At 44.4% G+C, this 12,336-nt stretch overlaps 1 protein-coding gene across 1 annotated transcript in view; it reads left to right on the top strand.

Annotated features, from left to right (window-relative positions):
• Positions 1–3,360: 3,360 nt before the first annotated feature.
• Positions 3,361–12,336, top strand: part of VSIG10L (V-set and immunoglobulin domain containing 10 like) — a 33,437-nt gene continuing 24,461 nt past the window's right edge. Inside the window, exon 1 of the mRNA XM_070949957.1 lies at positions 3,361–3,427. Within this exon, the coding sequence (XP_070806058.1) occupies positions 3,361–3,427 (67 nt within the window). The remainder of the gene's footprint in view (positions 3,428–12,336) is intronic.

Raw genomic sequence — 12,336 nt, 5'->3', positions numbered from 1 at the left:
CGGAGCAAATGTCATGTCTCTGCTGTTTTCTTTGCATTCCCAATTAATTGCTTCAGTCCTCCTGCAGTAAATGATCTGCCCTAGGCATTCAGAAGGGTTTCTTTTGTGTGTGTGTGTTTTGTTTTTTTGTTTTTTTAATGGCCCATGGTTTGTAGATGTAGTGTCTGAAAGTTCACCTTTTTTTTTTTTTTGCAAAGCATAGTTGGAGGCTAACTTGCCTTCATTAAACGGGAGCAGGATTTCAGGACTAGCGCTGAGTTCTTGTTGGCTTTTAGGAAAAACAAAACAAAACCAAAAGAAAGGCACAACCACCGTTCTTTTCTCTATACTCCGTGAGGAGCCTTATATTGGGAGATATTCCATTTATAGCCCCTCTGTCTTTTTGTTGCCAATGACTTTGGCGTCTGAAAAAGGTAGTTAAACATTGTGCAGGTTTCTGCTCTATTCAAATCAGTCTCTAAGGTGTACAGCGCAGCGCAGCCTTTAAATAATAATAACCTGAAACTGACACAGCTGTCGATATCTAGAAGCCCGTTTCACGTCAGTTGCCCTTCGGTTGCCCTTCTATTTGTGTAGGCTAGCTCTTAAGCGAAGGCTGAGAAAGAGAAGACACACTTTGATTATCTAACAACCCTTTATAGATTTTTTCTTTTCCTGGTTCCCTAAAATTAGCATAGCGGGGTTTACGGCTCTGTCTTTCCAAGATGGACGTGAAATGCCCCTTTTCAGGGCTCATTGGATCAAAGGGCCCTTCAGAAGCTTTCTTTGAGGTCGGGCTGGGTCCAAAGCCTTCCTTGCATCTCATATTCATAAGGGAGGGAACAGCAGGAGGTTTATTGACAATGCGCATCTGATATACGTCAGTTCGTTTCTGACTAGGACAGAGAGGAATGCATATGTACGGTTCATCCTTTAAAACAATCCAGCGCGTTTTCTCTTCACAAAAGAGCATTCTGTCTCCTTTGAGAAATTTCCACTTGCACAACCATCGCAAAACAGTAAAAGGACTAGAATTATTTTTTATTCATTGCCTTAATGCAGGGGTCGGCAACCTTAAACACTCAAAGAGCCATTTGGACCCATTTCCCACAGAAAAAACACCGGGAGCCACAAAACCCTTCCTGTGCCTGATTATTTCCTGAGCGGCCACAGAATTAGCATATGTAGTTTAATTAAATGTTCTGTTTTCTTCTGAAACTTTTGTTTTCTTGGATTTATCCATGGTTGGCCTACTGGGGGTCAAAAAGCTCAAAAAATCGTGTGCCGGATGGTATCACACATCGGTGGTTGTGACGCATATTTTGAGCGACAGGGAGCCGCAACAGAGGGATGAAAGAGCCACATGCAGCTCCAGAGCCACGAGTTGCTGACCCCTTCCTTAAAGGAAAACAAACTTTCTTAAGTCTTTAGGTTGGGATGGATTAAGCTCTGCACGATTAACAAGTTGCCTTTTTTAAAACCAGAATTTACCATTCTGCAGTCAGTACTGAAAATAAAGCAAGATTGGGTAGTTTTATAGAAGCTAGTCTCTACAGACCTGGTTGGCTGGCTGAGGAATTTGAGGAGTTGAAGGCCACACACCTTAAATGTGGCCAAGGTTGAGAAACAAACACTGTTCTAGATGAAGAAAAGGCTTTTGCAAAAGGTGTTGGGGTGTTGATGCCAGAGATTGAGTGAGGGGAAGGTCTGTATTGTATGTTTTATTATGTATGATGATGTGATTATATTTTGCCACCTTTTCTGAGCCACCAGGAGTTTATAACTGCAGCAGGATCGAAATACGATTAATTAATCGATCCAGGGGTTATTTCACAATGGGATATAAATTGTGTACATAAATAAAATCAGTAGTTACGAGATCTGACACGGTCGTGCTGTTGCTGGTTTATCGGCACACGATGCGTTTTGTGAGCAGCCCTTGGAATTCAGCAACGTGAGATTAACATCTAAGCACCTTCAGTGGACTCAAAATCTTTGTGCTGAATTCTGCATTCAGCAGAATTTTCAGCATTCCAGAAAATCCCCCTTTGCACACACTTCCGTTCAGCGGGATTTTTCATGGCCCGAGTCTGTTTTATAGACTTTTTGCCAGCTGGTAGTATATAACCCTGTTTAATCAGCCTGTTTATCTATAGCTGTGTAGAGTTTCCCCAAAACCAGGAGCGGAGATTCAACAAAGAACCCTGGTTTTGTCCGTAGAGAATAGCGAAGAGCCAAATTTGCAGAGACAATGGTTTGTAGCCAACAGTGCACTGGGGTCTTTGCAAACTTGGTCAAGGGGAAAGGATTTTAAAAGAGATTGCAAGCGGTGCAAAAGGAAGAGTGCAGAAAAATGCCAAACGACACAAAACTCCTAGTCTTGGATTGACATCCGTTGGAGCAGAAGCCTCAGCCGTCTTTGAAAGAGCGATAATAATAATAAAAAAAAAAAACCTAAGCTTCCTTCGCCATTGGGAATTTTTCTTCCTGCTGTTTGCCTAGTGCGAACACAAGGTTGTTGGCAGAAGCGCTAGGAAAGGGATAAACGTGCCAATGAGCGATTTAATATCTTTAAAGGCTTTGGTGATCCCAAAAACACTTGCACATCATCCACATAAGTTTGGCCAAAATTTAGCTGCCCCGGCTCTCTTTAAATCCCTCCTTGAGCCTGTCAATCAGCATCTGCCACAAGCAGATAACTCTATTGTCATTCTGCATCAGATACGCTTGGACTGTTCGGCGGTTATGGAGGCCAGAAGGTAATCCTGATTTATAGACAGCACAAAGGGTGCCTTGAAACGAAGTCAGGGTTCGGCCCCCGCCCCCACCAATCATGCAGATTTATTTGAGGGAGGGGTGCTGGATTAGTGTGCATCCAATTTCCACTGGCCAAGAGCTGTGATTTTGGATAGCCAAGTGTCCTTTGTGAAATCCTGTTCCAAAGCCATGAGGTCCACCTTGGCCAGGACTCCCCCCACCCTTGTCTTGCCGCCAGTGCCCTGCTCCAAACCCTTGCAAAATAATTGACAGCTCCCCAGCTGACTTTTGAATACGCTCCTCCCCTCCTTTGTTGTGACTTTTCAACAGGTTTTGCTGGTGCATAACTTGAATAGCTGAACTGCTTTTCGCCTGGCCCACTGCCCCAAGGGGGAGGATTAGGTCTCCTCCTGGGCCTTTGGTTCGCTGCTGCTCTTTCTTTTTTTCTTCCTTCCGCTACCTGGTGACACACACACACACACATACACACACCTGCCTTCCGGCATCTCCAACAGAGGCCCTGCCTTTCCCTTGGCACTCGGGGTTGGGAGCCCTTCTTCGATCTCCGTGTCCTTCTGTGCCTCGACCTCCTCCCACTCCACCCCACCTTTGAGCCAAGCTGGCATGGCTTGCTGGCATCCGGGCGTCCGTTTTTCTTCCAGCCTGACCATCTGTCTGCTTTCCCTGCTGGGTGAGTTTAGGAAACTGGGCTCTTGGGTTTCTTTTTTCCCCTCCCCCACCAGCTGGTCTGATCCTTCTGGCTTCTGGCAGAATCTGAGTCGCTTTTGAGGAAGGAAGCAAAGCTCTTGTCCTATTCCTAAGGGGTACGAGGGTTGTCTCTCCCCATCAGCTGGGTTGGAACAAGAATTGAAATGCAGGGAAGGGAGCAGGGGCTGGCCCTGCTACAAGAGCAGCGTATTTGGGGCAACGAGGAGGAATTCGATCCGAGGAGGCTCAGCTGAAGGTGAACTTGTAGTGAGGTGCAGCGGACTAAAGTGCTGTTAAGTGCTAGCACTTAGCTGCCAGCTGCCTGCAATTAGTGCAAGTTCGAATCTCACCAGGCTCAAGGTTGACTCAGCCTTCCTTCCTTTCGAGGTAGGTAAATTGAGGACCCGGATTGTGGGGGCAATAAGCCAACTTTGTATAGAACAACACCGCTTGGGGGGGCCCAAAGCCCTAATAAGCAGGTATATACAAAAAAATATGCAGGCTATTGCTATAATGCATTGTAAGCCGCCCTGAGTCTACGGAGAAGGGCGGCATATAAATAGGACTAATAAATAAATAAATAAATGAACTGCCTTAAGACTCACCTGTGCAAAGCATCAAATCCCCCACCCCACCCCAGTTTAAAAGAGCCCTGAGAAAGATGGAGCTGTTAAAGGTAAAGGAAAAGGTTCCCCTCGCACATATGTGCTAGTCGTTCCCGACTCTAGGGGACGGTGCTCATCTCCATTTCAAAGCCAAAGAGCCAGCGCCATCCAGAGACGTCTCCGTGGTCATGTGGCCAGCATGACTAAACCCCAAAGATGCACGGAACGCTGTTTCCTTCCCACCAAAGGTGGTCCCTATTTTTCTACTTGCATTTTTTTTTTTTTAACGTGCTTTCGAGCTGCTAGGTTGGCAGAAGCTGGGACAAGTAATGGGAGCTCACCCCATTACGCGGCACTAGGGATTCGAACCGCTGAACTGCCGACCTTTCGATCGACAAGCTCAGCGTCTTAGCCACTGAGCCACCACTTAGTCACCAAATCCTTTTGATTTGCCACACCCGGCATACAGAAGTGGGCGTGTGACACACCTCCACTCCAGCAACACAAGATCCCCCCAGGTTGCCATCTTATTCTTACAAGCGTATTTATGCAGCACAGTTGGCTTTGGCAATCAGAACTGTGCCGTGGAAGCCGCCTCATCTAAAAATGGTCCACTTTGAGGAGAGGGGGAAAAAAATGAAACAAATATTTTGCTGACTTTTCAGCTTCCCCCGTATGAGCTGTCATGGCATTTTCCCCTCTAAATTTGGATGGTCTGTCTCAGAAATGGTACTTGTTTAAAGTGGTGATTTGAAAGGTTTAGTTGCTGCCTGAAAATTGCTGTGTTTTAACTCTGTTCCCTTTGATCCAGTTTTTTTAAAAAAAACTGAGGCAAGGAGCGTTGTGTATCTCTGTATGTGTACAATTTCAGAGCATAAGCCAGGGGTGAAATCTACTTACCTTCCTTACCGGTTCAGAAGTGCACACGCCATGTGCGCCCGCTCGCTTCACTTATGCATCCATGCGCATCACATGCATGCATGGACCCTCTACGCATGCACAGAGGGTAAAAAACACATTACTTCCTGGTTAAAACCAGGAAGTAACGACACCCAGGTGGGTGGGCCGAGCCTCGCGCCGCCATCGCTGCCGGTTCTCCGAACCAGCTGCCACAATTGCTACCAGATTGCCCGATCCGGTCCAAACTGGGACCATTTCACCCCTGCCATAAGCGCTCTGGGTTTCTGTGGGCCATTCGGAGCTTCTGGGCGTTGGCCAGAGATTGCTGGCATTCTGCCTTTCTCTGTTCAATAATCAAGAGGTCAGGGTGCAAAGCAGAGTTTCGCCCAACTTGCTTAACTTGGCCACTGACTTCACCTAATTGCAAGCTTGAGATTGGGCTCACCCAACGAGCGAAAGCCACAAAATGAATTGACCAAGGTTAACACTAACCAAGCTTAGAATGTGCAGCCTGACTTGCTCCATATTTATTTATTTATTTATTTATTTATTTATTTATTTATTTATTTATTTATTTATTTATTTATTTATTTATTATCTATCTATCTATCTATCTATCTATCTATCTATCTATCTATCTATCTATCTATCTATCTGGATTGGGAAAATGAAAGAAATACTCCAGAAGAACACAATGGCAAAACCTTCTGTATTTTCTACAACAAAACCACAACAGTGTGTACTTCTAATCACAGGTGGTTGAGCTCAACTCAAAGCAGATGTTATTTTTACCTTGACTTTTCAGATCCAGCCTGACTCTCATTAGGAAAAAGTAATGAATGTACTTTGGGAAAAGAAAGGTGTTCATGCAACTGGTTTATTCATCATCCAAGCCCCAACCCAGGGGTCAGCAACTTTAAACACTCAAAGAGCCACAAAGGTCCTAACCAGAAGTCCCCCGTTCAATTCTGAAGTCCAGTTCCCCCACCATAGAGTCTCCTCCTACCGTGGTGTCCTTTTTCCTCTGCCCACCGGAAGTCCGGTTCCCTCATCATAGAGTCTCATCCTAGCACGACGTCCTTTTTCCTCTACCTGTCCTAACCGAAAGCCCTATCAATTGTGGAGCCGACCAGCGACAGGGAGCTGCAGCAGAGGGATGAAAGAGCCACATGTGGCTCCAGAGCCGCGGGTTGCCTACCCCTGCCCAAACCTTTGGCTTAGTGATGTTGTGTGAATGTAACACATTCAGTAAATCAACCATGACTTATCTCCTTATCTCTGGGAACAAGGCAACCAACACTGATTTTAAAGGAGTTGCCTGATTGAACTACAGGCTTGAAAGCAATGTGAGGATAGTAATGGTGGCACATGGGTGATTGTCTAAGGCAAGGGTGGGGAACTATGGACCCTTTATTATTATTATTTTTTAAAAAACATTTTTATGAAGTTATAAAATATTATAAAATACAAAAGTAGAGCAGCGAGGGGGAGGGGAAAAGGGAAAGAAAAGTGAGGAAAGGTAGGGGAAAGAAAAGAAAAGAAAAAGCATTGACTTCCAACTCTCTCTGTTGCAGTAGAATCAGGCATTAGCATCAAATCACGGCTTTTTGCTTTTCCATAATAGTATGGATGAGTCATTTCTATATAGATCTATCGATCTAATCTGTAAAACCCAAAGTCAGAGTTTCATTCTTCGCCACATCAAGCATGAAGTTCAGAAGCGGTTTCCACGCGGAAGCAAAAATACTCGTGTTCTTTTCTTTAATCAAAGGGGTCAGTTTTGCCATTTCAGCCAACTCCATCAGCTTCTGCAACCATTCGTCCATGGCAGGTATCAAAGAGTCCTTCCAATTTTTTTCCCCACAAACAATAGTCTTGCTGTTGTCAACATCTATAGTAACAAAGTTCAATTTTTTTTTTTATCCATTATTAGACCCAAAAGGAACTATGGCCCCTTTATGACTTGTGGACTTCAAACTGGCTGGCTCAGGAATTCTGGGAGTTGAAGTCCACAAGTCATAAAGGGAGCCATTCGTTCCCCACCCCTGGTCTAAGAATAGCATTTCTACCTGCCAATCTCTGCTCTTTCCTGTCTCAACTTTCCCATCTTCAGTTGGCACCTTATTTTGGTGATGGATAGAAGTGAGCGGGTGGCTCCCTTAACAGCAACAGGACAGACAGCAGGGCTTCTTCCATTCCTTCATCCTAGCCAAAGTGTTCCCATGCTGATTTCCTCCTGTTAACCTCAAATGAAGACTCGGGGGGGGGAAGAAACCTTCGCAATTAAAAGATAGCCACCTTTCGATCAATGCCTTCTTCAACCGGAGCCCAGCACAGGGCTTCCTGTGTTCACCCCCTCCGACCCCTTCCTGCTAGATTTATGGCCTTCTCCCATCCCTACCCCTCTCTCTCTCTTTCCTCTTAGGGGGCTGGCCCATCCATTACAGCTTGTGGTGGCTGCTGAGCTCCCACTGAGCCAATTTTCATCCATCTTCTCCTGTCGTCTTCCCCCGCTGACTCCCAGCTTTTCTCACTCAGCTCCTGCTAATGCAGCCCCTGGCGTGTGGCCGATGCTGTTGTTCAGCTTTTAATTTACAAGGGCTCAGACCTGGAGGCCCTGCTGGCTTCAGGGTTTGTTATATGGATGGCTCGAAGGAGCTGGAGATGGAAAAAAGGAAGGGTTGGGATTTAGCCTGGCTCCACTCAATCGGAGGACATTGCTTCTCCTTGGTGGTGCTGACAGGCAATAAATGGACTTGCAAGAGAAAATGGAAGGAGGACGGGAGGAAGCTTTGGAGATGGGCTTCGTGGCATGGCATGCCACATTTTCAGCCAAACAGGGAGGAGGGAGGTGTCAATTTTCTCATTTTATGGCTCCCCATAATATGCTTGGGACAATAGCTTCACGCAATGTGGAAGCATTAAAAGGCTGCTTCTAAGTTTGACTGCTATTTTGTATTCTCAGTAGGCTAAAGACCAGGAAAAGAGAAGAGAGACCAAGCCACCCTATGAGCCTTCGAAGTTAGGCCTGTTCAGGCCTGTTGTGTCTCTTCAAAGGACGTAGGGAAAGGAGTAGAGTTGTGCTCATTCATGGATATCATTGTCTTAGTTGTCTATCCGTTTGGTCCTGTATTGGGTGGAAGATCTGATGCAGGAGAGTAGACGACTAGCAGCAATCTTCTCATGAACTTGCCTAAGTCCTTCAAGTTCAGAGTCCTACTTCTTTGAGGTGCTCAGTTGACGGACCATAAATGATTGAACTCATCTTGGGTCTCCATCAGACATTCTGCCCCATGTATATTAATGTGGGGATGGGGCCAGCCTATGCATTTCATCACTTTGTATGTGTGCCGATGAATTTCAGACAGGAGCTACACCAGTGGTGGGGTGCTCCTGGTTCTGTCCGGTTCTATAGAACCGGTAGTAAAACCGGTGGGAGGCTCTGCCCACCTGCCACGACATCATCATGGGTCATCTGTGCATACGCAGAAGGTTCTGGGCATGTGCAGAAGTGCACGCATGCGCACACTCCCGCTACAAACCGGTAGTAAAGGTAAGTAGTACCCACCCCTGAGCTACCCAGAGGGTGGAAACAGATTAAGACTACTAAAGCCGCTGAAGATAACTCACCAGATTGTAGTGAGGTAGATGAGGTGCTGGGGGGGGGGAGATTAAAGTGATTTGATTTCACGGGTTAAGTTATGTTTTAGTAGAACAGGTGTGAATTTGGCCAGGCTTATGTCAAAGGTTGGAGCGTTGAAATGAGAAGATGTTATAGCTTATTCCAATATCTATAATGTTACAGCTATTCCAATAATAGAATGATCCATTTGAATTGCCTGTTGACGGAGCAATCCCTCCGCACAGTGGTTTAGCAGGGAAATAATTCAATAAATAAAGCGATTCAGTTCATCCTGAGGCAACTTCAGGTGTCCGATTTAATCCTTTTTCTTCCTAGCATTCTCATTGTGCTAAGCCATGGTTTGTTGAATAAGCTACAAACTCGTTGAGTTCACACAGCATATTAAGTCAAAACCCAACCCAAGCATTTGAGTTGTGCAAAACATTTCAAGAGCTCTTGAGCGTGGTAGTAACTTGAGCTCGAAATGAAGGTTTTGTTTTGTTTTTTTAAAAAAAAATCATTTTGGAAGGATTTTTAAGGTCAAAATGTCAATCTTAAACTGAAAACACTTCTAGAATGGCCGCCAAGCCTGTTTCATTCTTAACATTCTTGTTTCCCAACCTGGCGACGAGTGTTTTCAGCTTCCACCCTTACAAAACACGGGATTTGGGAATAATTGAAGGAGGACAATGAAGTTAAAAGTTTGCTTCGGGAGTATCTCAGGTGTGTAAAAAGGTCTCCGGTGTGCCTTGAGGCAATCCTTTGATCCAGATGGTTCCATCCATTAACTCTAAGTGGTCCTTCCAGGCTGTAAACTGAGTCACTCCACCTTGATGCCTTGAGACTTGATTTGGCAGGCTGCTTTGTTTAATTATTTTTATTTAATTAATTACTAATTAAATTTGTTTGCCACCCATCTCACTGTAACATGATTCTGGGCAACTTGCAATGTTTTTTTTTTAAAAAAAGAATTTTAAAAGTACAAAAAAAATGCATACGATAAAAATAAAAGAGCTGTGGTGGCGCTGTGGTTAGAATGCAGTATTGCAGGCTAACTCTGCCCACTGCCAGCAGTTCGATCTTGACTGGTTCAAGGTTGACTCAGCCTTCCATCTTTCCAAGGTGGGTAAAATGAGAACCCAGATTGTTGGGGGCAACAAGCTGACTCTGTAAACCACCTAGAGTGGATTGTAAAGCAGTACGAAGCGGTATATAAATCTACACGCTATTGCTATAACTAAAAGTTGGGATGGCTTTACTTCTGCACCTGTCTTCCAACTTCATGGAGGGCTCTTTCTAACCCAGTGATGGTGAACCTATGACAGGCATGGCAAAGGTGACATGCCATGACATTTTGGGTGACACGCCAATGCTTTGGAGGCCCTCTGAAGGAGGCCTATTTTTCACCCTCCCTAAGCCTCCGCAGGCACCCTGCATTTACCTGCATTCAAAGCAGGCCATGTGGGGACTCCTGGGAGGGGCGGGGCAGGGTAGGCAGGGTAGGCGGGGCGGAGCCAGCCAGGAGTGGGATTTGGGGGTTCTCCGAACTGCACAGAATCTTAGCTAGAGGTTCTCCCGAACCCTTGTGAACCCCCAACAGCCCACCCCTGCTCTTGCCTTATAATTAATTACCAGGCAGAAGTCCTTCGTGTCATTAAATGTGAGGTTCAGAAGATACCTAAAGCATCATCTAATGCAGTGTTTTTCCAAACTTAGTAACTTTAAACATGTAAGCTTCAACTTCCGGAATTCCCCTGTCAATTCCTGGGGAATTCTGGGAATTGAACTGCATATATCTTAAAGTTGCCAAGTTTGAAAAACATAGATCTTTGCCCAGGGTTGGAATTCATTATTATAACACCCACTTATATTTGCTACGTACTGTAAGTATATACTTTTCTATTCTTCTGCATAAAAGAAACCAATCAAACATTCTATTGATGCATGAAGAGATGGGGGGGGGTTGTCTTTGGGAGCTTATCTCTTAGGGGAAAAAATCATAGAGGAATAGAATCGAAATGGCAATTCTTGATATTACTTATTAAGAAATTCTAGCTTTCTTTTTCTAGTAAAATGCCATGGTGATGGGCCTGCCTTGTAGAAGTAAATTATTTAACAGAAATTTAATTTATTTAAATGTATACAAATTTAAAACAGCTGTTGGCAAGCTTGGGGATTGCGTTTTAATATCAGTGCTCATGACTATATAATGTTCATTACAACTAATTAGGAGAGAAAGCTGAGGCTACAGAAATGAGGGTGGAAGGTGGCGGGGGAAAAAACCTTTTTTGTGTGTTTTTTTAAAATTAAATTTTATTTTTGTCTGACCACTTCAATCGGGTTCCCATGTTATGCTTAGCCTCAAACCAGCTTCATTCAGCCTAGGATCTTACAGAAAGGCAGCGTTTATCTTCCTTCTCTAGTTAAACTGAAGGTGGTAGTAAGGATTCTTAATATAATTCTTATTTCAGTATAGGGAAGGGAGGAAAGGAAAGGAAAGGAAAGGAAAGGAAAAGAAAGGAAAGGAAAGGAAAGGAAAGGAAAGGAAAGGAAAGGAAAAAGGAAAGGAGGAAAGGAAAGGAAAGGAAAGGAAAGGAAAGGAAAGGAAAGGAAAGGAAAGGAAAGGAAAGGAAAAAGGAAAGGAGGAAAGGAAAGGAGGAAAGGAAAGGAAAGGAAAGGAAAGGAAAGGAAAGGAAAGGAAAGGAAAGGAAAGGAAAGGAAAGGAAAGGAAAGGAAAGATCCAATTTTCCTTTCTCTTTAACTATAATAATTGGGCCCAGGAATTAGTAAATAGATAGGAAAATATTGGATGCACAAATATTGGATGCCCTGGGTACTTGCAGGATCACCTCCTACCGGCTTCCCACCGCCCAGTGCGTTCACATAGGACTGCCCTCCTCCGGGTGCCATCGGCCAGACAATGTCAGCTGATGGCACCTAGGATGAGGGCATTCTCTGTGGGCGTACCGATCCTCTGGAATGGGTTACCCACTGAGCTCCGGACGGCCCCCGACCTCCGCTGTTTCCGCAGTGACCTGAAGACATGGTTTTTCCAACAAATTGCCTGATCTGCTGGGAGTCTTAGTTTTAACTTCTTGGGGATTTTAATTGGATTATTTTAGTATTAATTTTATGGTTATGTTGTTTTATCTTTGTGAGCCACCCCGAGTCCTTCAGGAGAAGGGCGGCATATAAGTATGAATAAACTAAACTAAATTAAACTAAAATCCTATTCATTTTCAAATGTAGTACGTTATACACCCTGCTTTTCGCACAACTCTGTGAAACTGGCCATTTCTGGGGAAACAAAAGGCCAGTTGATTATACTTAAACAAGGTTTAAAGCTAACATTTTTAGGCCTGAGGCCCACTGCTCCCTTCCAGGGAGTGCAACATCATGGTACCAACTTCAGCGAGTTTTAAATGTGACCACGGGCAGCAATATTTGAAGCTGTCTTGACAAGCTTAAGTTCTTTTTTGAGATAATGATGCCTGAACATTGATGTTTGTACATGTTTTTTTTTAAAAAACTAGACATTTGGCAAGAGCCAAGTCGCATGGTTTATTATCCATTTTAAAAAATGTGTTCTTTGCGTGAACCTGGAACAGGGAAGTTATCTCTCTTCCACAGTCTTTAAGCAATCTTTATGGTTCTTTGATGGCCCATGGAAGGACAGAGATAATTGGGTGAGTGTCAGTGTAGGGAGTTGATGGAGAAAGTGGAAGGAATCTAAGAAAATTTATGTGTTGATTTGCTTATTTACTT

The sequence above is a fragment of the Pituophis catenifer genome, unplaced genomic scaffold (genome assembly GCF_029215685.1).
Source record: "Pituophis catenifer annectens isolate HBS135680 unplaced genomic scaffold, rPitCat1.0.hap2 SCAF_9, whole genome shotgun sequence".
Classification (NCBI taxonomy): Eukaryota; Metazoa; Chordata; class Lepidosauria; order Squamata; family Colubridae; genus Pituophis; species Pituophis catenifer.
The sequence above is the reverse complement of the archived record's forward strand: the minus strand, read 5'-3'. Positions and strand labels throughout refer to the sequence as shown.